Source organism: Rhea pennata, chromosome 16, assembly GCF_028389875.1.
Source record: "Rhea pennata isolate bPtePen1 chromosome 16, bPtePen1.pri, whole genome shotgun sequence".
Taxonomy (NCBI): domain Eukaryota; kingdom Metazoa; phylum Chordata; class Aves; order Rheiformes; family Rheidae; genus Rhea; species Rhea pennata.
The window spans coordinates 13,625,816-13,653,741 of NC_084678.1; the positions used below are offsets into that span (position 1 = coordinate 13,625,816).

The 27,926-nt window shown below is 40.2% G+C and overlaps 2 protein-coding genes across 5 annotated transcripts; both read left to right on the forward strand.

Moving 5' to 3' along the window:
- The first annotated feature begins 166 nt into the window (after positions 1–166).
- On the forward strand, positions 167–6,145 carry FAM217B (family with sequence similarity 217 member B). 4 transcript variants are annotated; one of them, XM_062589399.1, is made up of 5 exons: positions 167–272; positions 1,153–1,354; positions 2,338–2,446; positions 2,549–2,634; positions 4,131–6,145. In XM_062589399.1, exons 2-5 carry the CDS (start codon positions 1,335–1,337, stop codon positions 5,320–5,322), a joined length of 1,407 nt encoding a protein of 468 aa, XP_062445383.1. In that variant the 5' UTR covers positions 167–272; positions 1,153–1,334; the 3' UTR covers positions 5,323–6,145. The 4 variants fall into 4 exon arrangements, with proteins under 4 accessions (XP_062445383.1, XP_062445380.1, XP_062445381.1 ...); XM_062589396.1 differs by having other exon boundaries at positions 173–272; positions 1,153–1,359; XM_062589397.1 differs by lacking the exon at positions 167–272 and adding an exon at positions 449–766 and having other exon boundaries at positions 1,153–1,359.
- A 6,550-nt stretch (positions 6,146–12,695) lies between these two features.
- On the forward strand, positions 12,696–27,203 carry CDH26 (cadherin 26). The gene is made up of 16 exons (XM_062589546.1): positions 12,696–13,035; positions 14,571–14,686; positions 14,771–14,893; positions 16,422–16,583; positions 17,819–17,966; positions 18,653–18,819; positions 18,977–19,105; positions 20,678–20,863; positions 21,063–21,331; positions 21,940–22,082; positions 22,334–22,567; positions 23,104–23,325; positions 24,516–24,640; positions 25,054–25,125; positions 26,169–26,255; positions 27,015–27,203. The coding sequence occupies exons 1-16, from the start codon at positions 12,696–12,698 to the stop codon at positions 27,201–27,203; spliced, it is 2,712 nt and encodes a 903-aa protein (XP_062445530.1).
- The last annotated feature ends 723 nt before the right edge of the window (positions 27,204–27,926 follow it).

A 27,926-nucleotide genomic window follows, 5' to 3' on the forward strand; every position in this document is an offset into this window, starting at 1 on the left:
CGAGCCGCGCTCGGGGGCTTCGCGGCCCACATCGGCTGCCGGCGGAGCGGCCCCCTCAAGCCCGGCCCGGCGCCCGCAGCCGGCCGCCGCCCCGCCGCCCCTGCGCGCCCGAGCCGCCGCCGCCGCCCGGGCCAGCAGCGCATGCGCAACCCACCCCCCCGCAACCAATCAGAGCGAGCCGCCCGTGCGCTGCCACGCGCATGCGTCGCCGCTCGGCGCGTGCGCACTAGCCAGATTGACGCCGACTTGCCCTTAGCTGTCGGCGGACGCAGGTAGCGGGCAGGGGCTGGCGGGACCGGGGCGGGGGGAGCTCGAGGGGCAGAGGGAGGGGAGCGAGGGGCGCCCAGGAGACGGGCCGGGGTCGCGCAGCCGCAGCCGCAGCCGCGGCCCGGAGCAGCGCCGCGGGGCGGGGGGGACGATTCGGTGCTGCTCATCTGCACCTCGAGAAAACTGCGCATCTCCGGGAATGCAGCTGCTGGAAGATAAAGGAATATTGCACGTTGCGCTTGAAGTATTTTTAGTATGAGCTTAAGGGTAGCGAGGGATTGTTTTGGAAGAAGAAAGCGAAGCATTCGATATAAAACTTGCGTGTCGGTCTGCACCAAGAGTGCATTTTCTGACACAAAAAAAGGAGAACGCAGCCCGCACGGAGCGGAGCTGGCTGAGCCTCTGTTCTTGCTAAATTAAGAGCAGAGACACCCACCAGCCATTTGTCTGTGATACTTGGCTCTGGTCAATGCAGGCACCATAGTGCAAGGAAAGAAGGGTGAGGAGCACGCCATAAAATGCAATATAACTCTTCCAGTGCTGCTGTGCCCTCAGATGTTACTGTTTTTTTCGGTATCTTCACCAAGCATCTTCTCGGATGCCTGTAAGCCCTTAGCCCGGGAGGCGGCTGGCCCGATTCCCGGAGGCTCGGGCTGCCCACGCGGGAGGCCGCCGCGCTCCGCGGCCCGGACCCGCGGCTCCGCGAGGATCTGCAACAGCAGGGTGAATAATGCCGACTGCCGTTAAACAAGCAAGTGCCGGGGGTGGCAGAGTGGCTTCCAGTACCGTCTGGGAGCTGATTACGTTACTGCTTTTTTATGTTATTTTATTTTTTAAGTCACACGCTGGGAGGAATTGCATGGTGTTTGTTTACTGTATCTCTAGGACGTGGTGATGTTTGCGTTTGATATGCTGTGTCTCGTGAATGCAAAACACTGGAGTCCTTTGAAGATTATGTAAAAATAAAGGTGCAAGGTACTCTTCAAAGAGAGTAATAATGGGACCAGGCATTCAAGAATATCCTTTATTACTGCCCAGAGAGACACAGCAAAAGGAAAGCCAAATCAATGAAAACCACAAAGGAATGGTAAAGTAAGGAAATCATCTTCTCTCTTTATAGTTAGAGAAGTCTCTAAGTGCCCTAAAATGGTTAATAAACGCATGGCTGTGTACTGTTCAGATTCTCATCCTCCTCTCTGATCCGCAGCAACGCAAACGATTGCGCTGTACGATCTCGCAGGTTGCAGCGACAGAGACGACTGCGCAGTGCTGGAGGCACAAGACTTGTTTTCCTTATTTTATAAGCTCTTAAAGTGATGACATTTTTTGTTTTAAACAAGATCAAACTAAACTGACACCAGAACTATGAAGAATATGTACTGCCTGGCAAAATGAGCTGCACTGCACTCGATCTAAAGTAGTCTGGGAGGGTACAATTTGTTTATTCCTGCTCTAAAATGATATTTTAAAGCTTTCCTTTTTGAAACAGTAATATTTTGTATTGCAGAACAAACATCATTTTTTTGATTCTTACAGAATACACTATTTTAATGATTCTGTGTGGGGGTTTCTTTTAATATTATAAAAAACTATATGCTACCTGCTCACTTTGCTCATTATCTTCATAAAAATATTTCTTTAAATTTTGTTGAGACTATGCAAATGAGATAGTGAAGCAGAATTTGAATTGCAGTGGTCTTCATATTTTATTTAAAAATTACTTTTGTTAAATTGCAAGGGTCCACAAGTACCAGGTACTACAAAAATTAGTAGTTAAATATACAGTCTCTGATATTTACTATGCCCAAAATAACTTTGGTTTCCTCTGACAGAATAATCTATTTAAGGACCAAGTTCTCTTATTATATTTTCTATTGGAATTATGCAATTTTGTGTAGTATAAAAATAAAAAGTGACCAGAGCATAGTTCTGATGAACATTAAGTCTAAGTATAATTGAAGCCAACTCTGTCTTTTAAACTGACTTGCACTGTAAAATTTTACTGTATTTCTGTTCTGATGATGAAATATGTTAATATTCGAGTGTGATAATCTGTTTAATCCTTTTTAGTTACAGCGGTGGGAAAAGCCATCTGAGTACCAAAGGACTAAAGAATCAAATATCTTATCTGAAATCTTCTGGAAGATTAGGCAAAAATATAGCAAATACGATTGAAAAGGTAAATCATTCCTGATCCTTGTTCCTTTACAAAATGGGTACTTAGTTTCTATCAGCTTTCTTGATCACAGTAACAGTATCACATACTTTCCTGTCTTTTCAGACTTCCCATGACACTCAAGATGATAAACAACCAAGTATTTTTTACAAGGAAAGAAACCATCTGGATGACAATATTCAGCCAAGCAGGTAATTTTATGTTAAGATACCCTGCTTAATTTGTAGACCTTTCAAACCAGTATATAAAATGACTGTGATGAAATCATGGCTTCATTAATTTCCATGAGAATTTTGCCTTTGACTTCACTGGCCCCATAATTCAGTATTTATGAGGAAAACAAACTTAGGTTATCAATATGGAAACTTGTTATCCTGCTTCAATGATCTTCCAAGCAGAATCAGAAAAAAAAAAAAGACAAAGAAACCCCCCCAGAAAAATAATTACTTTTGATAGAGGCCCTGAGAATTAAGAATCAACATAGGAGTTTTCACAGTGAAAGTACCTTTAAAAGATCCATTTGAGGGAAGAGGAGAATTCTGGATCTAAGAAGTTTTCAAGAACAAGTTGAGGGGCACACAAAACATAATGCAATGTGTGAGAGAAGAAAACTGATGCTGGGAGGGAAATGCAAACAGGGCAAAAAGACTGAAAAATTAAATGACTATGTTATGTAGAGTTTTAATAGTGGATTAAAACAAATTCAGAGAGGATTCATGCTTGGGCTGAGGAAATAGATCGGAATAATATTGCCAGATATATAGATTCCTGGCAAAAGAATGGAGTGGATACAAGCAAGTATTACGAACCTATATTTAATTTTAGAATTCTGTTTTTGGATCTTACTACTTCTTTAACAAGCAGGTGAGAAAGATCTATTTAAACTAGTGTCCGCTACAGAAATGGAAGCTATTTTGGATAAATGGTTAAGTTTGGTGGCATACCAACATTATTTTTACTGCTGAATCTTGACTCTATCCACAGTGATGTCTCTGTAAATAGAGACCGTTGTTCAAGAGCTCTTTTTGTGCTTCTCATTATATAAAATTTTATATCTGTTGTCCGCTAGTCCCTCCAAGTTTGAATGCAGACGCTCACAGTTCGTTGTATTTATAAGGTACTGTTTCTGACATTTTCTGTTATATTTCCTCTTTTAAGACTTAGTAACATCTTATATTTAGGACTATACCTCAGGATATTTTGAGGTGAATGCTGCCTTTAATTTATGATTGATGAGCACAATGGGAGCTATACACAGCAGTAAGTTTTTATTTTTAAACTATTCAGCATTCATTACAGAGAGGGCCGCATTCTCAGCTGCCATGAATGAGTGAAGGGAGTTACCGTCAGTTTATACCAGTAGTGATTTGACCATGAAAGCTTGATTGTTTTGTTGTATATCCTAACTGTTCATTCTGGCAATGGTCTCCGTTTTTAGACTAAATTTTTATTTCATATGTAACATGCACTGCAATGTATATCAAATAAGTCAAACCAGAAAATAGGGTAGCAGACAGTGTTCTTTCTGTCAGCAAATATTAACCTTACCTCATCAGTAAATTTTCATGCCAATTTTAGCTTCATTCATGTATATTCAAATTCCTGAAGACACTAGCAAGTCCTTTTTAACTTACTGTTTCAAAGACATTGATCATTTTACTTGTATATGACTTTTCTTTCTATCTAGAATGATGAGTGCTTGCACATCGTTGCACAGAGTACAAGGATCAAAGGGGAGTATCCCAGAAAGAAAGCAAAGTGGATCTGTACTACACAGGATCCCTCCTAGCATTAAGGGCAGCTCACAAGGTAGCTTCAATAGGGTAAAAGATGTCCCAATGCAACATTTTTATTGCAGTGAAAAAGAACAGTTGGAAAACACTCATAAAGAACATAATGCTGAAGCTAGTCCATGTTCTTCTAAATGGCAAGAAGCATCTGTAGGTGAGATGCTTCTCAATTTTGAATCAGTACGAATTATTAAAGAAGATGCTGAAGACGATAGTGCCAGTGACCTTTCCGATTCAGAAAGGATTCCCATTCCCCCGTCTCCCTGCACACCACCAGAACTCATTCTCAGAGCCGAAGAAATTGATCCGGTTTGTCTGGAACATGTCCTAGATACAGGGTTCAAAAAATCAGAGTATTATTACCCCGACTTCCTCCCACCCCCTTTCAACTCTTGGGATTTGAAGCAGCTGTCTATTTTTGTTAATGTAGAGGGTAAATCTGAATTTCAACCAAAGCCAGCAGGATTTCTTGAGAAATACATTGATCGTCTTTTGCAGCTAGAATGGCTGCAAATGCAGACTGTACAGAATGAGAAAGGAAAGGCAGCAAAAGCCAGACCTCAGACTGCTCCCAGCTCCATCCGTCCCCTAAAAAGCCCTGGCAAAGGTAAAGCATTGCACAGCTCTTTGCCTAACAAGCAAGGAATTCCCCAAGAAAGCATTACAAAGCAACCCACAAGCTATTCATGTCACAGGAGAGACTCATACTGTGAAGAAAACCGCCAATTACATGCACATCCAGGTCACTTTAAAGTTTCTGAGCGAATGGGATGTGCACTGTCATCTGAGAGACAATCTGGTGAACTAAGGAGTGAGTTGAGAAAGAGACCAACTGCAAAGCAGCAGCTTTTCAATATGCAGCCCTCTGAGAACAGTTCTAAAATACAAGGCATTAGTAACATCAGATCCCCTAAGCAGACCCCTCAATACCATAGTTCAGCTGCTTCCGTTAAAAGCTTAAAAACATATACATGTACAAATCCGAAGAAAAATGGCAATGCTAGTAATTATGTTCCTTCCAAAAAAGCAACAGGAGACAGGAAAATGAAAACAAATGGCACGATGCAAACATCACGTAAATTTAAATGAAAAAATCAGTAAATGTTGATGCTTCTTGACTGCTAGAAAGCATTTGGCCATGTAGAAGGATCATGTTTTCCTTGTAGGAAAACCTTGAGGAAAATATGTTCTTGATGCATTGTTCTAAATCACCACTGTTCAATCCAATATATTTGATCATAAACCAGCAAGGCCATCAGGAATCTTTTCCTTTAAGGCAAATGTCTTCCACAGGTCTTTCCTCAAAAATATTTACAATTGCTAAATGAAGATAAGATTAGCTAAATAAGCAAGTTTAGAGAAATATTTAATTAAAAATTTTCTTATTAGCACCACTCTAACTCCATTGAAGTTTGTGATGTTTCTTCTGGTTACTTTGGTGTATTTCAGAGACGAACAAGATCTATGCTCTTTTTCTTGAGCACATTTGCTATTTTGTGAGATGGGTATGATGGTGGGGTTGGTATTTTTTTGATGGAAAAGGGCTGAATTGTTTTTATAAAATAATGAAACAGGCCAGGCTTATCTATGCAAAGTTAATCTCTCTAATTCTTGATAGAAGATAATAAATTGGATTTTTTTTAGATAGGAAGAAGAATGGAGAGAATGTTTTGAAATGTTTTAATGCACAAAGGTTTCTATTAAAGAAAATTATGAGGGAATAGATAGCTTCAGTAGTGAAAGATGAAGAACATGGAATCCATTTTTTTTTATCCAGAAACCTTCACTGTGTTTATAAACTGCTTTCCTTCAAGTTCATTTTTTAAGTCTTGATGCTTATTGTCATTTAGAACAAATAATCAGATTCCTGGTTGTTGTGACAAAGGTCCCAATCTTGAAAGATTTTTTATACTGTCAGCTTGTAGTGATGGCAATGCAAGTTGAAGCTGTTCTTTATTTTCCTTGACCACTCTGCACCAAGTTCTCCTAATATTTGGTATGTGCTCTCTTTACTGCATGTGTACGCTTGCTGTGAAATGTATACACTTGCTACACTGTATACACTTGCTGTGAAATGACATCTTGATTTTGTTAAAATCCAATCACAGTCTCTTACAAGCTACATCAAGAGAATCAATGAATACTTCGCATTTTCTTCACATTTGGGAAGCAAACTGAGTTCAGTAGAGCAGTTTGATTATTTCCCAAGACAAGGTATGCATAAAATTTACACTAATTCAGATTCTAAGGTTCCTATTTTAGTTAGATTATTTCTCTGCTTCAGAAAGAGGAATGTGAATGTTATAGAAGTGAACTGACAGCTGATCACCTAGGCAATATGTGCAATACGTCCTGTTCCTGGATCCCCTGTTCGTTCTTCTGCCTGTGAGATACAAGAGAATATGAAAGATAGTTTCATGAGTACTGTGAATTCAAGTGGCAGTTTGTCTGCTACAATTTCTATTTAACTACAGCAGCTAGGGACCTGGTCCTATTAAAATAAAGAAGAAATGCTAAAGAATGTTTTGCACTTTCATTTCTTAAATGAAATATTTATTGAGCAGCATTGACTTCATTCTCAGAAACCTATCACAGTGAACTATTTATGAGAAGTGAGCTGAGGTCTGACAGACCAGACTTTTCAAGTGGATCCTTCCCATTGTGTTGTAAAATGAAAAAGTAGTAAATATTAAATTCTATATATAGTTAAATTGCACTTTTATTGGTTGATCTCATCTTGATTGTAAGATATTTAGCTGTTTCTATTCTTTCATTGTGCCTACCTGATCTTCAGCTTTGTAAAATTTCAAAGCATGGATTTAATGTAATTTAAAATGTGATAATATTAATAAATACAGTAATAAACTAGAGTATTTTACAGTACATTAAAAAACCAATGCTCAGGAATAGTTTAAGAAATATTTTTAGTGGCTTTTTTGAGACCAAATGTGAAATTTTAAATTGTTAAAGAAATTTAATATATAGTATTATATTTACATATCCAGTGTTTGTTATATTACAGTTAAAAAAAAAATTGTAGTTGCATGTACATTCTGTTCTATGCAATTAAAGTGAAACTTAATCTGACGTGCTCAACGATCAAATAAATTGGCTGTGTCAGAGGTGTGGTGACACTAAAGTGGTCGGCATTCAGTTACCAGCAACTGCAGAGCAGTAGCACATGCTTCTGTTTGCTTGTTTCAGACTCATCGTGTAGGTCAGCTTTTTGGGATCAAAGGGTCCTGCATCCAATGCTTGAATTTCAAATTTTGGCCAAATTCTGCAAGCTTTTATTACGTGAATTTTCCTGATTCAGTAGTGAAATTTAGTAGAACTGCTGTTGCTAATAAGTACTGTTATCAGTGCACTATTCTGGCACACTATTAAGCATCAAAAGCAAAGTGACCAGGATCAACTCCATAATCAACGTGGCAAGTTTTTCTAAACAAATTCTGTTAGAAGTTGTAATTAATTAGCATGTTATTATAGCATTGAGTATTAGTGTATACTGAATTTTCTTCTGAGAATTTGTTGCATATTGGTGTTTCCCTAAGTTACAAGGAAAGCTTGTAGATACATGCACATTTTGCATGGTCAATTCCTAAAAAATAAGTAGTGTTTCAATTTGCCTTGAACAGAGCAAAAGTGGCAAAAAGAGAAGGAGATTGGAAAGTTTTATTTTAATGTGCTTGTAGTCTGAAGGACATGAATCTGTTCTTGGGTGCTGAAAAGTTAAGTAGGCAAAGATGTTGATGCCACTTAAATAAATCTGAAAACTTGTTAAACATTGAGCTCTGATCTGGTAAGTTTGTCTCACGTGGTAATCACACAAGTATAATTTCTGTTCATTGATGATTTAGTACTTCTTACACAGTCCCTCTGTTCCTACACAGAAATGCAAACTTTGTGTTAGCCTTAATAAACAGCTCTGAAACTAAGCAGGCTCACAAGGATTGGATTTTATCCTGCAGTACTTTTCATTCTGTTTTAAGTTGTACAAATTCTGGCTTTATAGATGAAAAGAGTTCCTTTTATGATGAGGACTAAGGTTTACATTTCCTTCATTTTGTATTTATGGATATTGTCTTTAAAAGCACCTCTAAACAGAGCAGAAAAGTTTATGACATCAAGTACATTCTGTTTGGAATTAAAATACGTCCACAGGACGTTTGTGTGGTTATATATTTTTCTTCACTGTACTTAGCAATATGATGATACATTCTTGTGTGTCTAACCCTATTCATATATTCACGGTATTTTTGAAGAACATTTTTTCTATGATTTGAGATATTTAAATGGGGCAATTCTCTTTTCTAGATAATTTAAACATTTAATGTTCTGTAGTACTATCTAGAGAGCTAATACACTCAGGTTGCATTTTAAATAAAATAGCTAGATTCTACTTCAGTTACACTAGTATAAACTTTGAATAACTATTTTCAGTGAAAATACCCTGTAACAAAGCTGTAACAAAACCGAATTTTGCTCCCACCATTTTCCTTACTAATGGTGTACCCTATTATTAATGCTTAACACTAAGAATTTTAAAACAATAGAGTTCTCTTTACATGATTCTTTTCTCTCTATTGCCTGTAATCATCTGCAGTGAAATACTGTGGTCACTTAGAGAGTTGTTCCCCACCTTGTGGTAGCTTTCAGTTAAAGACTGATGTTTACGCACAATGTCTCCCAATCCTCATTTTGTAAGAAATCGAGCTTTTGCAGCTATTCACTGAGAAGTTATGCACCAAAGAGGGAGCATTTGTGTGAGTGATATTTAACATCCTGGGAAAAGGAGGTTCATGTATGATGTGGAATCATCTTCCTCATGTGGAAGAGACTTGCAAGGCAGACTCAGATCAGTCTCTACCACTGGTTCACTATCCTAAATCGGGGTGTCCACCTCTAAGGCTGATAAAAGTTCAGCAGTAGTGGGGTGACACTGCTTCTGGAAGAAGCAAAAGGCCCAGTAATCTTTGCAAGCAAGACAGGAGGCCCCAACTCCTGTGAGTTTAGAGCAAATGGGTTGCCACAGCTTGGAAGCTCTGGTCTCCCACGACTGCCTCTCCCAACATGCTGCAACTAGCTCCTGGCCCTACTATTAATCTGTGTGCTAACTCTGCCTCTGCTGCTTCCTGCTGACCTGTGGCCAACGTGATGGAACAGGGGTAATAATGTTGCACACTTTTATTTGGCTTCAGACTTCTTAATTATGCCTTAATCTTGTCCCTGCACACTCCCTTTCTGTGCATCATTTAGTGTTGTTTGAGGTAATTTATACCTTGCATTTGCTGTTTAAAGAATCTTGTTTTATGAGATAGAGAATATTTTGATGGGAGTTTCTTCAGTTATTGTGTGATATTAGAATTCTACAGTATAAACTGCCTATGGTGTAATTTTTTGGCTTATTTTTCAAAGGTGTTGAGCCTTTGCTGATCTCATTGGAGTTGGTGGATTTTCTTGCAGAAGGAAACCACCCTGCCCAGAAAGAATGGAACTTTGTTGACTGGCAATTGTGTGGCTCAGTTTTTGATGTCTGGTAATCATGTGTTCTTATTTATTCGAAGTTTCTCTTCCCCCCCCCCCTTGTAATTTCATTGGAAATCATCTTGTACCCTATAAGTTACTCTTTACTTTATTAATAAAGTGAGATACTGCATTTTTGTTACTTGTATTTTTTTGGATCTTCCACAAGATGGCACCTGTGAATTTTTCTTTTAAAATTTTTCTGTTACAGCAGCCTAGGAAGCTGAGCTCCAGGGTATCTCAGCTATATTCCTACTGATAGGCAAGCTAGCTAGTTAAAAGCTACATGATTATTTCTGTTCATGGCAGTAATTCTGCACAGTAACATGGCAGTTACTTCTGTAATTGCTGTTTTAAGGCATCATAATACATGAAAATACAGACCATACTTCATCATATTGATATCCCTCATTCTTCCTCTCTCCTCTTCTCTCCTTCTTTCCTTCTTTCTCTCCAGAGAGAGATTTAAAAGAAAGTAATTAATAAATTTGACATTCTCTGTTACAATCTCCAGGATACTTAGATCCTGATCCAATGAACAGCAGAGACATGGATAAATGCTTGCATCACTGGGGTGTTTACCACTTTCTCATTTTGCTTAGATGGACAAATGCATTTTACTTAATTTCAAACGTTTCACAGTTCATATATTCAGCTCTGACTAATCAAGGGGAAACAGGGAGAAAGGTTCAAATGGAAAAATGGTATTATTATTTCTGAAAATCCCTTTGCTTTCCTATTCTGAAACACTGTTCCATAATTTAAGAATTAAACAAGACAAAACTCCTTCGTGAGGTATCACACAAGAATTTGACAATCAGAATGAAAGAGAGGATACAGCTTTTCCAGGGAAAATGTAACCAACAACCCAGAACAGGCTTTTTCAAGTGTGCTATTGATCAACTCAATCACTGTGTTCAAGGAAATTGCGCTAAGTATAATGAAGCTTCAGGTTATAAATTTTACTTACTAGTTTTCTTTTCAGCTTACTTAGGCAAGTATCAGTTTGCCCTGGACTGAAAAGGAGCCGCTCTCCCGTTTGAACCTCTGGAGTGGAATTGCTAAGTTATCTATGTTCCATAATGCCCATGTCCTTTGTCTTTGCACTCACGCTGCATTGGGTATTTAGCTTTAGACGTTCATATAGAAGTAGGGTTGTGGAAAAGAAGTTCCTGACCCATATCCATAAAGCACCCTTGGTTAGCAGCCACTGATAGTTAATGGCCCAGCTTCCACGTTGTATCTCTGAATTTCATTCACATGTTCTAAATTATTGATTCCATTTACTTCGGTGTATTCATAGAATCACAGAAAATACTCCAGAGGGAGTTTTCCTGGTCAACTCATCTGTTCACTTGGAGGCAGAATATGGATAAACCATCTTTGGCAGCTGTTTGTCTGGGCAGTTATTAAGAACTTCCAGCAGTGGAGAATTTCTCCAGTCTTTCATGATTCTTACTATTTGAGGTTTTGCTGATGTCTAACCTTCATATCTTCTACTATTTAACCCTGTTATTTCTTATCCTGTTAAAAGTCAATCAGTGAAGATTTCCTTCCTTCCTTATTTTCTCCTCCCCACTCATTTTTATTCAAAATATTGTGGCCTATTTGACATCACCTATTGCTAGTTTTTCTTCACTGAATTGAAGACCAGTTCTTCCCCTAGTCTTCCTTTCACAACTTCCACATCCCCAAATAATTTTTTCCCAATTCTGAAAGGAATAAACCTTGTGCTCAGTAAGAGTCATACAGAAGGAGTAAGGGAAACCCTGTAATAAATTGTTTTCATAGAAACAATGACATTCTCCACTTTCTCTGTGACTCAAAATCTTCTTTTTACACAATGTTACAAAACTTAATTTTTAATTCTCTTTTTTATTTATAATAGTTCTCAAGTTGTGCATAAACTTCAGCTTCAGGTATGCAAGTTCATACTTGCTCAAAGGGTTGCACAGAACAATCTGGTGTTTAAGTAACCTTTTCAGAACCTGTTCTTGGTTCAAAGTCTTAAGTAATATAAAAGTAACTGACATGGTAATGACAGATAAGAATTGTTCAGGGTACTGCATATATCAGAAGTATTTGTAATAGCATGTCACCATTAAATACGAAGTAGTATGTTTGCATTTTTGTAAACAACTGCAAAGTTACCAGGAAATCGTATTTCCAAATAACTACTCTTTAATGGAAGCTGCCCGTTTTAGTATAGCTGTATAATGGCTATAAAAGTGCAGTAATGACACATTTGATTTGAATGATACTGGAAGTGTCAATTATAAAGCAACCAGAGAAGGCAAAAAAAAAAAGCCTACCAAAGTGGAGTTGAGCTTTCCTTTGAGTCATTTCAGTATTACAGAACAGAGTTTCATTTTGTTCCTGTTCTATCAGCCAGGCAGAAAGAGCCGCATTTCTCTGGAGCAACTCTAATGCCTGTGGAACCATAGGCAACGATATAATAAAAATAGAAATAGTGAGATACTGAGAACAGTGAAGAACAGTGGAAACAGATTATGCTATAATAAGCCATTGTACACAATTCCTAGGCACAACTCAATTGAGAGCATCCAAAATCCTAATCTGTGCCCTCTGAACTGGCACATGGAAGATGGGAATTGTCTGAAAGGTTCCCTCCTTCAGCAGGGCAGAACAGAAGCTCAGCGTCCTCTGCTCCCACCTCTGCGTTCCAGCCAGCTGTGGTGGGGCAGGGGGTTGTCACTATGCCCTGCCAAGGGGAACAGCTGAGCTGAGAGCATCTCTGAACAACTGAGACCGATGCTACCTCAAAAAGGCATTAGTACTAGAGGAGATACATTGCTGTGGCTTTTGTGAAGAGAACAGACACAGTTCCCATGTATGAAGCACAGTTTGGTGTTGCCTAACCTGTTTGAAATAGGAAACCCAGGCTTGCAAGACTCCCGTGGATACCGGTACGGTCAATGTACCCTGAGAAGCGCCATTGGGGTAGCCAGCTTGTGCACCAGCACCGACGTAAAACATCATCAAGGCAGACAGGAGGGGAGCGGGGCCGGCTGAACGCTGCTGTAGGCCTGGGATTCACGGAGGAGCCGAGGAGGAGGTGCCCTGAGGAGCAGGTGGCCCTGGCACAGCCCCAGTCCCTCCTCCCGTGGCTCCAGTGGCTCCATGCTGCCCAGGGGCGGGCGGACGCTGGGGTGCTGCCGGGCCCTCCTGGGGCTCCGCAGCTGGTGGGCGCCTGCCCAGCTCCGAACCCGGTGCTGCGCCCTTATGGAGCAACTCGCTGCGCTGCTTCTCCTGGCGGTAGGTGTGGGCGCGGGGTGCAGCGCTTGGCTCCCTCCAGGGACGAGACCTCTGGCCACCAGGCGAGCTACTGGGCTGCAGCCCCAAGGGTGCAGTGTGCCCCTGAGCGCAGCGCCCTGGGGAACAGTAGCGGCTCTGCTCCCAAATGCTGGGCTCAGGCCTCGCGTAAAGGGTTGATGGGGAAATGGCCCCATGGAGCTGAGGCCTTCGGCTCCTGGTGAGGATCCTGGGGCATTTGTCCCTGGTGTCCTGTGGTGTCTCTGCTGCATTTACGATCCCCCATGGTAATTCAGCGGCATTTCCATGCATGTTTCTGTGGGGTTCATGGGTCTGAAGCAGGTTGTTCCTTACTAACAGTGGCCAAGGCTGGAACGGATACGGCAACAGCTGCTGCCGTGCAGTTGATGCACACAAAGGAGTGTAGAAGCCATAAACCGCATGATTAAAGCTCTTAGTATACTTAAGAGTGGTTATACACACATGGGGAGTGTGTGCCTGTGTGTGGGAGGTGCTGCCCGGCACAGACAAGGATTAACAAAGTCCACCAGAGCTGAACCTAGAGCCAAGCTAATAAATGCTACCGTTTGAGTGCTAGGATAAAGCCTTGCTTGCTGTTTCTACACCACAGAGGCTCAGGTCACACAACACATAACAACACAACACACAGCAGCTTCGCAGAATAGCTCCAAAGCATTACTCAGGAGCACCCATTGCTTGGGGGGTGAAGTTAATAACCATGGCAATTCCATTAGCCGTTTGTTGCTCCCAAAACAGTTCTGGAGATAAAGGCCTGACCTTTGCCCAGCCTAGGTGGGAATGGCTCTGCTCCATTCTTTAAAGGACACTGGAGACATTTGACAGAATAGGCTGGTAAAAAGCAAGTGCTCACAGGAATGTGAGAATGAGGAAAAAGAGTACAAGCTATCTTTGAGCAAACGCCAATAGTGTAATTTGAGTACTATCACACTAGTGGTGGAAGGAAGATTTTAAGTAAAAAGTAATGATGTTTGAAGTTTGTGCAAAAAGTTTGTGCTTATAACAGGACAAATCCTGCTAATTAGGGTGGAGTCCCATTCTCAACAATGTATTTTACTCTGGATTACAGACTTTGGTTCAGTTTGGGACACAGAGTAACATGATAAAGTTTTTGAGAACCTGAAATACTCTCCAGACTTCTTATTTTTTTCAGCAGAAAGTTTACAGTCCTGTCAATACAAATTGTAAAAGCAGGGAGAGACACAGAGGAATATTTCAGAATTTCAATTACCAGGAGCTGATTTGAGAAGAAGCCATAGAGATAACACTCTGGAGAGTGAGATGCAGTGTTTGCATGTTTGTGGGACTGGCATCAGCTAACCAAAAAAATCAGTGTCCAAGGTCTCATGCCAATTCACTTGCAATGGGAAGGATGATATCTCTGGAATTTCTATAATTTTCTAGCATTAACAATTTAATACAGTGCTGTCAGAACTGAATCAATACATTTCTGTGAAACCAAATTCCTCCTATGCAACATTCATACCAATGTTTTCTAGCTAATCACACTTCTCACTCAGGACTTCTCTTTTATAAGGTTACTGCTGCCAACACTTTTTCTCATGAAGTTGAAAATTTCCATTTAGGACAAGCTATCCAAAAGAAGACTACTCAGGTTTGTAGTCAGTGTTATTTAGTAACACATACACAACCACTAGTAGTTAAAGTACAACACTAAATGCACTTCTTTATCCAATAGTGGCTAGATCCTTATCAATTGGATGGTCTACATCCTCTACGGCGTACAAAAAGGACATGGGTTATCACCACCATTGTTGTTCAAGAGGAAGAAAAAGGACCATTCCCAAAATATGCTGGACAGGTACCAACAAGCTTTTAGTACAAGCTCTTCTCGAACCTCTGTAGAGAGGGTCGTCATCAGTGGTGTGGTGTCTAGTTGGAGGCCTGTGGCTAGTGGCGTCTCCCAGGGCTCAGTTCTGGGTCCCATCCTGTTCAACTTCTTCATCAATGACCTGGATGAGGGGACAGAGTGCCTCCTCAGCAAGTTTGCTGATGATACCAAGCTGGGAGGAGTGGCTGGGACACCCGATGGTGTGCTGCCATTCAGAGAGACCTGGACAGGCTGGAGAGCTGGGTGGAGAGGAACCTCCTGAGGTTCAACAAGGGCAACTGCAGAGTCCTGCACCTAGGGAGAAATAACTCTAGGCACCAGTACAAGCTGCGGGCTGACTTTCTGGAGAGCAGCTCTGCAGAGAAGGACCTGGGAGTGCTGCTGGATGACAAGTTGACCAGGAGCCAGCAATGTGCCCTTGCGGCCAGGAAGGCCAATGGTCTCCTGGGGTGCATTAGGAGGACTATTGCCAGCAGGTCAAGGGAGGTGATCCTGCCCCTCTCCTCAGCCCTGGTGAGGACTCATCTCGAGTCCTGCATCCAGTTCTGGGCTCCCCAGTACAAGAGAGACATGGAGCTACTGGAGAGAGCCCAGGCTACGAAGATGATCAGAGGGCTGGAGCTTCTGCCCTATGAGGAACGGCTGTGAGAGCTGGGCCTCTTCAGCCATGGGGAAGAGAAGACTGAGGGGAGATCTTATCAATGTGTATAAGTACCTGAAGGGAGGGTGTCAAGGGGACAGGGACAAACTCTTTTCAGTTGTCCCATGTGACAGGACAAGAGGTAATGGGCAGAAATTGAAGCACAGGAAGTTCTGCCTGAACGTGAGGGGGAATTTCTTCCCTGTGAGAGTGACGGAGCACTGGAACAGGTTGCCCAAAGAGATTGTGGAGTCTCCTTCTCTGGAGATCTTCAAGGCCCGCCTGGATGCAACCCTGTCTACCATGCTCTAGGTGACCCTGCTGAGCAGGAGGGTTGGACTAGATGATCTCCAGAGGTCCCTTCCAACCTTACTGATTCTATGATTTACCACCAATTCTGCAACAAAATATGAAGGCTAGGAGAGGACAAGGATATCACTGTGTATCAGACACTTTTTTTTGACTTCTTTTGATCAAAATTGTTGTATTTAAACAGAACTGGATGGAATCATGTAGTGGGTAGGGGAGATGATTGCCCCTTTCTTTGGGAAGCTGTTGGCACACTCGGGAGAAAGAAGAGAATATAGTGTAGCAGAGGGGAGAGTCACTGCACAGAGCTGTGAGCCTGCACAGTGTGCAGAGAGCGTAAAGAATGTAGTGGGCTGCCAGCTGTGCCTCGGAGGAGACAGAGAAGACTGGAAGGAATGTGTTACAACTCAAAAAACGTTGAATGTAAGCCTGTAAGCAAGATCCTGTCTCCAAAGGCAGAGTAGACAGGAAGAGAACTGGTCTAAAATCTTTTACTTCTGTTCTGTCTTCCCTACTCACACTGAATTGTGCTATTTCTCTTTTCCAAAGCTGTTCAATAACAAAGCATTTAATGCATCAGTACGATATTTAATCAGTGGACCTGGGGTAGATGAATATCCAGAGATTGGATTGTTTTCTATAGAGGATGATGTAAATGGACATGTATATGTACATCGTACCATTGACAGAGAAAAGACTCCATCTTTTCAGGTAAACACACTTTAAAAGAATACATTCAGCAAATATTTATTGCTTTCTCATTGCCAAATGATATATACCAGCAAGAATCTGAAGGGGGTATTTTTTTGACCTCCTTTTCTTATTCTGAATCTCTAAATAAATGCAATGGTGATTGTTTCAGCAGAAACCAACAGGTAACTCCTGCATCACTATCGATTCTATAACTTCTGTGATATGTTTAGTGTTTTACAGATATCAGTACACTTCTGTTCTGTTGTGTTTTTCATATGACCTAGATCATGGCCTAAAAATGAAAAAAATTGTCCTGAAGTTCTAAACAGTTTGCAGTTGTAGTGGCCAGAATGTTGGAGTTGTAAACCCCAAAACTGCTATGAAGAGAACAGCACTATTTGGAAGCAAAAGGTTATATATTACAAAAGAAATATAGATAATATTGAAGGAGCTGCAAAGGCAGATTACAATGACTTTACAGATGAGTAAACATATGCTTGTCCTTAAAAAGCAGAAAATGGTCATAAGCAGTAAGTGTAATGAATGAAATGCAGTAATGAGTGCATGAATGAAATATGGGAGCGTGGGTTTGTTTTCTTCTTGCAAAAGACCTTCAACTGTCCTCTCCTTATGCCTATTCTATGATATGCTTGTGTTCCTGCAGATTGTATATGCTGGAAATTCACAGTTCCATGTGGTTTTCTGTAATGAAAAGATAAATTTTGGAGTCTTCTCTTCTACTTTACTGGACATGTTGATGTTCCAGTGCAGATACTCAATGCTTGGTTTTAAAACAGAAATAGGTGTAGCAAAGCAGACCTCAGCATTCAGAATTTAATTCCCTGCACATGCATGAGGAGGGAACCAAAAAAATCTTAGAAATGCAGCTACAGAAAACTGAGCATACTAGTCAAATGAGTACTTTAGAATTGGGAAGGAAATGTGAAAGGCTACTCCCTGATCTGGTTTCTGCCCCCGAAGATACTTACAAATTTTATGTTAGGCAGTCATTACAAATAATCCAGCTCCATATACTGATTTTAAGTATTGTTAATGCAAAGGATGACCAGTCACGAACCTTGGATGACATTTGAAAGGGCTATCCTTTCAAATGATGGTCTTTGGGAAGTGAAACAATGGCTTAGCTATGCAATTCAAAGACCTAACCAAATATTTCTGAGCCAGCTTCAACATTAAAAGTGTCTTGTTCCATTCTATTCTCTAAACAGATTTCTGTGTTGCTGCTCATTTAGGTACGTTTCGATGTTGTGCACAGAAAAAATGCTGAACTATTGGACCGACCTTTATTTTTCAAGATTAAGGTTAAAGATGTTAATGATAATGCACCTGAGTTTTCCAAGAAAGAATTTAACATTACAATAAGAGAGAACCACAGTAAAGGTACGTGTAAGCCAAAAAAGGGATACTACTGGTTTGTGCACAGGTGCTCTCTTTTTAATTTGTCTTGCATTTTCCTTTCTTGCTAAATCTGTTCTCCTTTTGTATCACTTAAACACTCATGGATTTAGGGGATGAAGGACTATTTACTACTTCATTTGTTGTCTGATTAACTTCAATGTAGATAAGCATAACGTTGAAGATATTTCGGAAAAACTTTGAAGTCTTTGTTCCTACCTACAAGCAAAGACTTTAGCAGAATAATCTGAACTGTAGATCTGGAACCTGCACATACACACTGCTTCACGGGATATGGTCAGACACACTGTTTGAGAAACATAAAAAGATCCTACAAATACTTTAGCTAGGTGTGCTCACCTAGACAGACATATAGACACATGGAAGTGGTGCCAACTCCTTAGGAGCTGGCTGAGAGTTGACTTAAATACTGTTGAACATTTCTGATAAGGGAGCTGAGGAGTGCAATACCCCTCTCCATCAGCCTACAGTACTTTAGGCAAATCTGCCACTCAGATGAGGTGGAGGCCACAGTCTTTGCAGAGATAACCAGAGGTGGGAGAAGATGCAGGAGTTCTGAGGACATAAGTGTCCAAGAGCTTGCAGCTGTGTCTGAGAAGCTCCATGACAATATTGAACACTTCTATTAATGTCTCAATTCTTCATCGCAGATGAGCCAGTCTTCCAAGTTACTGCCTCGGACAAAGATGAAGGAGGCACCGATAATTCTCAAGTGTCCTATTCTCTAATTATGCAAATGCCCATTCTAGATGGATTCACATATAATATTGACCCTACCACAGGTTTGATACTCCTGTCTGGATGCCTAAATTATGAGGTGATGTAAATATGACAGTTTCTTATCATTTAATGTATGATACACATCAAACAGATACAAGGGGAGGGGGAGTCTCAAATCCAGCTTTAGAGCTGTGATTGACAAAATCTGGGAATTGCTTCTGAATAAAGTTGGAAATTCTGTTGTTGTTTTTCAGATTGCTAGTTTTTTTAAACTTCTGGTTGAAGCCAGTGACCACGGAGTCCCCCAGCAGTCATCTACGGCAACAGTGAATGTAGCTATTGAAGATGCAAACAACCACCTCCCTGTATTTATTAACGATCATGTGAGAAGAAGCATCATTACTTTACTAAGACTTCCTAAACACAGTTCAGTCTTTCAAACTGCTGAATGTGTTCAGTGGGGGAAGTAGGACCCCTCAAACTCTGCAGGGTCAGGCCAAAATAGGATATAATGGCACAGTATTAGAAGAAAAACCTCTTTAAAATGCAGACAGAAATAGAGTGCTTGACTAATGACAGTGATAAACTTTGTTAGATTTCCATGTACAGCACTACAAGGTTTTTGTCTTGCCATCTGCAAAGCTGCCAGACTAGCCTATTTTAACGTATTTGAGAAGCTGAGGTACTGATTACAGTCTACCCTTGAAAGACGCCAGCATTGATTCATGAGGGCCTCAATGGCTCTAGACCTGCCTGCCTACAAACTCAGTACATCTTAAAGTGGCAGTCAGGTCTGGTGGTAATGTGTCTGCTGTCACATTCTGTGATGGGATTGTTTGTAATACCGGCGATGGTGCTTGTAGAGCATGCACTGCAAGAATGGGAGCAATCAAACTTGCTAGTAGGAAGAGGGCTCTGAGGAGTTAAGAGCTCTGAATGAGTAGACAGCTACACTTGAAGTCAGGTAACAGCTCATCAATTTTCAGGTTCAGGCCTAAATAACAGGACAGAAAGCCAAAAACTGGTTTTGTGATTTGTATGTTGACACATTCAAAGTATAGAGGCTTGTCAAGCTCAGGTATATGTAAAGATTTGAAGATGTGAACAGTAAGGATAGATGCTGTGTTACAGCAGTGGGTACAAAGTAACCTGCAAAAGCAAACAGTGGCCTGAATGTTACTGTGGTAGGTTATAGTAGGTTTTCTGCCTGCAGAATGGTGTTGGGAGACTGGAAGGAGTAAGGATAGATAATCTGTCAAAGTAAGTTTATACAAGAAATCTGTGCTTCATTATCGTTAACTCCAGCCTAGTAAAAATTCCCATCCTCTCACAGCAACGATTTGTCTCCTCTGTCTAGTACATACATTCTTCTTTACAGTACATTTAAACTGTGTAACTGTTTAACATGTGTATGGTTAAAGGTGTGTAACAAGATGCCAGGAGGGGACGGTTTACATATCAGAAGGTAAGAATTCGAATTTTCACAGTATCTCAAACAATGAGCATCCTATATGAATTAAATAAATCAAATTTTGTCACCTTCTCATCTTTTAAGTTATATTTCTACTTTAGGTGACTTAATTGGCATTGCTTAGCTTGTCTATGGAATGCTGTTTAGGCTAGACCGCACCCTTAAAAATTTAAACCATTGTGCAACAATGAACTAAAATCTCACACATACATTCCTGACCCTCTAGAAAACAAGTAGCATCTGCCAACAAGTTCTGGCTTAAGCTTGTATACACAAAACCCTTCTACAAGACAGAAAAAAATGAGGATTCTGTATCACTGAAGGGGGCCTGTGGACCACAGGAGACAATCACAGAGCCAAAAGAAAGTAGTTCCACATGGAGCTCCTGGTGTTGGAGCTCTGACTCAGAAGGTCAAATGCCTGGCTAACAGGCTCCTTTTTCTTGGGAGAAAATAAGGATTATTTCTTTCTTTTCCCCTCCCAGTACCAGCTACAGATTTCAGCAGGCCAAGAACATCCAGCTGCATTACGGCTCCAAGTGGAAGATAAAGACTCTGCCAACACTCCAGCTTGGAGAGCAAAATACAACATAACAAAAGGCAATGAGAAGAAACATTTTGCCATTATGACTGATCCAGAAACAAACGATGGCATTTTGAGTATCGTTAAGGTAATATTACCGAGCAAGCTAGAGAAGTAATAGATAAGCTACAACATGGAAATCCATAGCATTGTTATTCTGACTGCAAGACTAATAGTTTAGCAGCTTAGCTGAGTTTGACAGCTCACCTCTATGTCTCAGGTACATAGAGATGACTGCCACAGCAAAGGTCATAATCACTAATGAGGCTTTTATCTGGGATTTTCAGCCTCTCATCTTCGAAGAGAATTCTGAAAAGAGACTTGTCATTTCTGTAGAAAATGAAGAACCTTTCTTCTCATGTAAAAATGGCAAAGTGATGATCTCCAGCACAGAATCCATGAATGTAACTGTGAACATCAAGGTCTTAAAATCACAACATGCTCCTCAGTTTCACCCTCCTATACTTGTTGTCCAAAAAGAAGATCCGGTGAAGCCTGGAACAGTATTCAGAAGATATCTTGCTAAATATCCAGATAATACACCAAGGAAGATAAAGTAAGCAGAGATTTCTCTAAGTCCAGAAATAAGAAATACCTTAGGAAACAAAGAAGTTTTCAAGTTTAATTTGGCACCTCTACCTATACATATACACATATATATTTAGTGATATGAATATACACATTAGAGCTGCGGGTTACTCCTGATAATACAGAACAAGCTATCTGGATCTGCAGTAAAGTACAGTTTTAAAGATCTTCCACTCAATCCCTGATTGCTCAACATTTTTGCTGTCTTCCTAGTAAGAGTTTTACCTAAAACCAGTTTGCATGATTTATATTTTGATTTCTAACAAAAAAACTTTGATGCTATAGAAAGAATTGGTTCTAAGAATAGTAATTTGGTGTGGAAATTAGATACCTTCTTAGCCTCTAAGAACAGATTTGACAGGTCTATGCAAGGTCTATTAGCATAGTGTGGGGAAATTTTTCTTTTGGCTATGCTGAAACATACCACTTGTTGTAGAGTCAGCAAAAGTAAGCATCACTAATAAGCAAAAAGACTTAAATAGCTTATAAAAATAAAGACGCAGTAAAATTTTTCTCTGCTTCAAACTCCATTTAAGAAAATAAAGGCACTTTGTAACTTTTGCTCTTCTTTTCAAGATATGAACTAGCTCATGATCCAGCTGGTTGGGTGAAAGTGAATGAAAACTCTGGAGTCCTTACTGTGGCAAAAGAATTTGATCAAGAATCACCTTATGTGAACGATAGTCTATATACCATTATTGTTCAGGCTGTTGATGATGGTGAGTAGCCACTCAAACAATATTCAAGTAGTACTTGGACTGTTTGAAAAGAGATGCATGGCAGAGGTCTAAAATGACAGCAAGGCTAGGGATCTGAACAAAGAATTGTAATGCAGAACACTCTGATGTTTAAAACTTAACTGTGTCAGGTGACTAGTAAGATAAACCAGGCAGATGATACTCTGCCAATGGGTTGGCCTTTATCAATAAAGAGTTATCAGTATTTTTGTGTTTCTTTTGCTCCTGTCTAGGTATTCCACCACAGACTGGTACTGGCACCATCCTCCTTTACTTGTCTGACATTAATGATCGCATGCCAGCATTAGTGACTCCTTCTTTAGATCTGTGTGACCAAAAAGAAAGGACACCTCTCATTATAAAAGCTAAGTCTGCTCTGGTTCAGAATGTGAATGGACCATTTACATTTGAACTGGCTGAGGACTCTGAAGATGTGAAGCATAACTGGAAATTAGGAAGGAACTTTGGTGAGTGCTTCCTTCCGTGTGCTTAATGAGAAAATTACTGTCATGTATGTGCCCTCTAGATGTTTTACTGTGCTTTATCTCTATGGTCTGTTAGTTGTTAGTCTCTGGGAATCTGAAAGGACATGGAAGAACAGCTTTCAAAATGTAAAAGGTTGCTGCAATTTGAAAAAAGCTTTATTGTTCTTCATCTCTGTGAAGGTCAGGACCATAAGAAATGTGTTCAAATTGCAGGAAAGGGGATAAAACAGATGAGGAACAGCTTCTGCATTTGATTAAATTCCTAATGAATTCTAGAGGTTATCAGTGCAGTTATGCCAGAAGAAACTGGGACAGATCCCAAAAGACTCAGCAAGATCACAGAACAGGATGCCATTCTGCCCTGTTAACTTTGGTTCATTGAAGATGGAAAAGTATTTGACATTGGGGTGCAGATGAGTTTCCCTTGAAACTCAATTGTTGATCATCAACACAAGGGACAACAGAATATCTGACTTCTTTCCTTTAGTCTTGAAGTAATTTGCTTATCTTCTTTTTAGGGGAGTCGGTTGAGCTATTAATGTTAAGAAGACTCCCACAAGGTAGTTACTTGGTGCCATTCATTATTCAGGATGGGCAAGGATTTTCTACAAGGCAGAATCAACATGTAAGGCTCTGTGTTTGCCCAGATGGGTATACATGTGCAGATTCACCACGTTCACAAGTGAGACTTGGAGGCAATGCCATTGCAGTAATGCTGATAGCTCTCCTATTATTACTGGGTAAGTGACCTCCTAACTCACACACGCCAGTTAGCTACCATCTGGCTGCATACCTCAGTGCAGTTGCAACCTATGAACACGTGCTATGATCTCCCAGCCTAATACATTAAGGCAAATAGGAAAGACCATTTGCCTTAATGTATTAGTGTCATCAAGGTGTAACAAGTTCATTCTCGTGGCATTTCCATGCACTTGTCTTGGTCCATGACCCCTTCCCTCTTTAAATTTTGGAAAGACTAGTTTTGTGACAGAAGACATCATTGCCTTTCGCATTTGGTAACTGGAGAGCTTTCTTTTCATTGTTGCTAGCCAAGAAAGCTTTTATACTACTGGCTACTATGATACAGTGTGTAATGCAGTGGAAGATGGTATCCCAGGCTGGCAATGCAGGGTAGCAGACCCTGAAAAGATTAGTGCAATCTATCTCCACTCATGGCAGGGATGTGAAAAGGTGAGGACTGTATATTATAGAGAAGTGAAAAAGGCAAAGATAATATGGTTGTATGGAATACTTACATGTGTATGAACAATAAAACAAGTATGCAACCTAGGAAAAAAAGAAAGTATCTAAGCGGAAAAGTTAGAAATGTAATGTTGACAAGAGGATTTTTCCAGCTTGCGACCTGTGAAAATCATGATTATATTGCAGACAGACAGACAGAAGACAACTTGCAAATTATTTGTGAAAAGTAATAAGTAGAACTCTAGTACAAAGTGAATATTCTTGTTCAGACTGGATGAAACTAGAAGACATGTAATTAGTTTGGCATTAGCCAAATGCTCACTACCTGGAAGAGTAAGAACTTTTCCTATAGGTTATGCCACTCAGTGATTGCTTGTTATAGAGCTGCTTCCTCTGCAACATGTGGCTACTGCTGGAGAGATGGCAGACTAAACTACTGATCCTTTATCTGAAACAAAAATTAACAGATTATCCTCCCACCATGCAGTCCTCAGGCTACTTGCAAGTGATCTAGTATGCGTGCTTGCTCAATGCAGTGTTCCGAGGCAGTAACAGCTTTGCTTTCGAAGCAGACAGCTCACTCTAGGCCAAGCACTGCATCTGCACAGTACATTGCCAGAGGTTTCAGTTCATTCTGAACTGGCTTGGGTACCTCACCAGCCCCTTGTATTGAGCCATACATCTATTTACAAACTCCATTTCACCATTTCTTTTCTTGTTCCAACAGTTTCCAGTATTCTACTTTGTCGGTTTTATGCATCAGGATCCAAAGGCAAAGCCAGTCTTCCACCTCAGGAAGGTGAACAGACTTTAATCACCTATAACGAAGAGAACAGAAAGCCTTTGTCTCAGGTAAGTACAAAAGCATGAATTCTCCTCACTCTGTCAGTGCTGTGTGGTTGAATCTGTGCTAGTCATCCTTTTTCTTATGTTGCCTCTGCTTTTGGTATTGAACAGAATAAAGCCTCTTTTGTCACTAAGTATATCTAGGGAGTAGTGTTCTTCATGGACTGGATGATGCTACTTTGGTGACAGACTCTATTTTCACTCGTACCATTTTTCAGTATCTCCTAGACCTTCACAGGTGCCTCATCCTATGATGAATCTGACACATGAGGAGGCACACAATCTCTTGTCACATTGCACACACTAGTGTTTTCAGCTAGGAGGTAAATGGAAGTGAAAAAGCAAAGAGTCTGCAAAAGTGTGACCCTTCACAGTCTAGTTCAGTTTGTTATTAACACCTTCCCTTTCCCTGCATGCAGGCTAAGCTAGACACTACAGATTATGTCACTCTACTGCCTGTGTCTACAGAAGTTGGAAAAGTGACTGTCAAGGTAACTGCCAGTGTCCTCACATTTTACTGTAAATGCCCTTTTTTGTACTGCAGTAAGTAGTAATCCTGAGAATGAGATATAGTATTAAGAATAGTAGAAAGAATAATGCAATGTAGCTCAATTAGAAAATAAATGCCATTTGATGGAGATGCCAACATTATTTTAAATACCAGTGGAAACATTTTTTTTAACAGCTTTCTGTTTGAGATCATCATTTTTTCATTAGTATCTGGTCAAAATATTTGGAAGTGTGATTTCTTCCTAAGTTCTTATAACAATATCTGAATTGGTATGCAGGAGTTTTTATTCAGTTCTTGATGTAAATGAAATTGAACTATCATTCTCCAGATATCAAAAACACATTGGTCAATAGCTTTTACTAAACATACGGTAAAAGTGCGAACACAATTTATGAGTATTTTTCTGACTAGAAATAGCACATTTGGAGGGGGAGTTGAATGCTTTTAAGTTTGTTCTGCAGATTTTTGTACTGCCAGTAATTCTCTAACTTGTGTAACAGATCTCTATTTTTATTGTAAAGAATGCCTGAAGGAAATTCTGGATCTGTATCACTGACTGCCATGTGTTCTATTCATATGTATGCAGTGTTCTCCAAGAGATTCTAAGAATCTCTTCCTGTCTTACAGTAGGCAAAGAAACTGTAAAGTATATAGACTTTTTCACAGATGTGAGAACTCAATTCCACCATCCTTAACTCCTTAATTGGGAATTAGGATTACTTGTGTAAGTTTACATCTTAAAGATGCCATGTTTGGTGCAGTTAATGAAAAAGAATCCAACAAATTTAGAGGAAGAAATGTATTTAATTACTGGAGATTATGAAGAATGCCTATAGTTTGTGGCTCCATACACTGAGTGATTTACAAACTCCAAAGAAGAAACAGTTCATGACTAGGAAAAGCTGCACTGAAACTGGAGAAGATGACACAGAGAAATACAGTTGGATGTATTTGCATTGCAAAGAAATGTTAGTAGGGGCCTTTGGGCTGGTCAACTGCTTAGATATTATGTCTGTCTTTCAGGATGGTTTGTACACTAGATACAACAAGACCTCCCAAACAAGGTATCTTCATCACACCCTACAGACAGTGGACAAAATACTGGATCAGGTAAGAAACAGCAGCTAGTGAATCTGCCCTGTGTGAAGTTGACTTACAGGAATAGGAAACAAGAACAGGAAACAAGACTTACAAAACTGGAAGGCTGCTATAGCTTGAGCTACTTTCTCAGCACATGTCTCAGCGTCTCAGAAAGAAGTATTGCAATTGAAAGGAAGGGATATATTTGATGGAGAAGCAGTCAAGGCTCTTCCTTGTTGAAGATGCCTTGCCTCTTACACATCTTGTTGCCTCTCAGTGGTCACCCAGAAGTTAGCATAAGGCTGGGGTCTGTCAAATATGACAAATTTCTTTTTCAAGATTAGGAGACAGGGCTAAAATATTTCCAATTGCAGTGCTAGATTTAAAGATTAAAGTTCAGTTGCCTGCTATTTCACACTGTGTCAGTTGGGAAATCTTAGTTCCTCTTACCACTCCCTGTCAGGCCACTGAAGGTTCACAGCCCTTTCCTTCCTTCATGCTTCCTTGCATCAGATTGTGTTTTCAGAATACAATCATGTTTACTTGATGGTTCTCTGTTCCAGTACAGGTCAAATACTCCTTTTTGCCTTATTTGCACTCAAGGGGAAGTTCAGGCTCAAATGCTTTGAGAGCTGAGTGAGAGCTGCAATACAACTTTTCCTTATCAGAGAGATACTGATACTCTTCCCTGTAGCCTCCTGCCTAATTTGCATACCATGAATCCCATTCCTTTCCAAATGGGCAGTACAAGCTTCCATGGTGATTTTTATTGTTTCTTCTCCTCTTTAGAAATTGTGCGACCAAAACAGACTGGAAGATGATGGGCACAGCTATGAACCTTGCATATATGCTGAGGAAGGAGAACCAGAGAGAAGCAGCTCCTTCCACTCTCTCTCTATTGTCAGTGAGGAATTGCCTTGGGATTTTTTGCAAACTCTGGGGCCAAAATTTTCTGCTCTGGATAAAATCTGCCAGTAGCAATTCCCATCATTAAACTAATTTCAGAAGGCCATGGCTACTTACAATGTTACAAAGGCTTCTGGCAGAAACACTGACAAAATTCTAAGAACCATCCACATTTGAAAGATTTGCAGTGTGTTTGGACCACCAGTACCTGGCCTTTTTTTCTTCCTGGCTATAATGTTTGCATGTCTGCAGCCAAGAACATGACATGTATATGACATAGTATACAAAGTTAAAAATAGATCTACCAGGCTAAAAATTGAAGTCAAAGTTCCATATGAAAATAAGACAACTTTGAAAAGGGAGGGCAATTTTTGGCTATGCCAGGGATATAGTCCTCTCTCCAGGAAGTGGATTCTTTAAATTCAAGGTGGTTTTCAAACAGATTATCTTTAGTACAACCATGCAGATCTGGCTGGATGATCAGATCTTTTCTTTCCATATGATCTTGAAACATCTAAGAGAAAATGCACCTCTACTCTTATCAAGCTTACAACTTTCAAAATATTCTGAGAGGTTGCCACCATCCTTGCCTTACAGCAAAAAATAGGCACTCCTTTAGTCCTTGCACACCTATGCTGGCATCTGGTGGCTGTTAGTATTATTACACTATCATAAATAACACTAAATGCTAAGAAATTGTTGACATAGGAGAAATTCTTTTCATTTTTTTCCCAAATAACTAGCTTCACTGAATTAGCTAAAAGTGATTGTGCTAAAGATATTTATGGACTTCCT

What these genes read in the sequence shown, in the direction of transcription:
- FAM217B (XM_062589396.1), top strand. Translation starts at nt 1,265, where the DNA reads ATGGGACCAGGCATTCAAGAATATCCTTTATTACTGCCCAGAGAGACA. An exon ending in TAGCAAATACGATTGAAAAG is followed by an intron (nt 2,447 to 2,548) that starts GTAAATCATTCC and finishes CTGTCTTTTCAG; the next exon opens with ACTTCCCATGACACTCAAGA. An exon ending in GACAATATTCAGCCAAGCAG is followed by an intron (nt 2,635 to 4,130) that starts GTAATTTTATGT and finishes CTTTCTATCTAG; the next exon opens with AATGATGAGTGCTTGCACAT.
- CDH26 (XM_062589546.1), top strand. Translation starts at nt 12,696, where the DNA reads ATGTACCCTGAGAAGCGCCATTGGGGTAGCCAGCTTGTGCACCAGCAC. An exon ending in GCATTTTGAGTATCGTTAAG is followed by an intron (nt 20,864 to 21,062) that starts GTAATATTACCG and finishes TGGGATTTTCAG; the next exon opens with CCTCTCATCTTCGAAGAGAA. An exon ending in TTGGAAAAGTGACTGTCAAG is followed by an intron (nt 25,126 to 26,168) that starts GTAACTGCCAGT and finishes TCTGTCTTTCAG; the next exon opens with GATGGTTTGTACACTAGATA.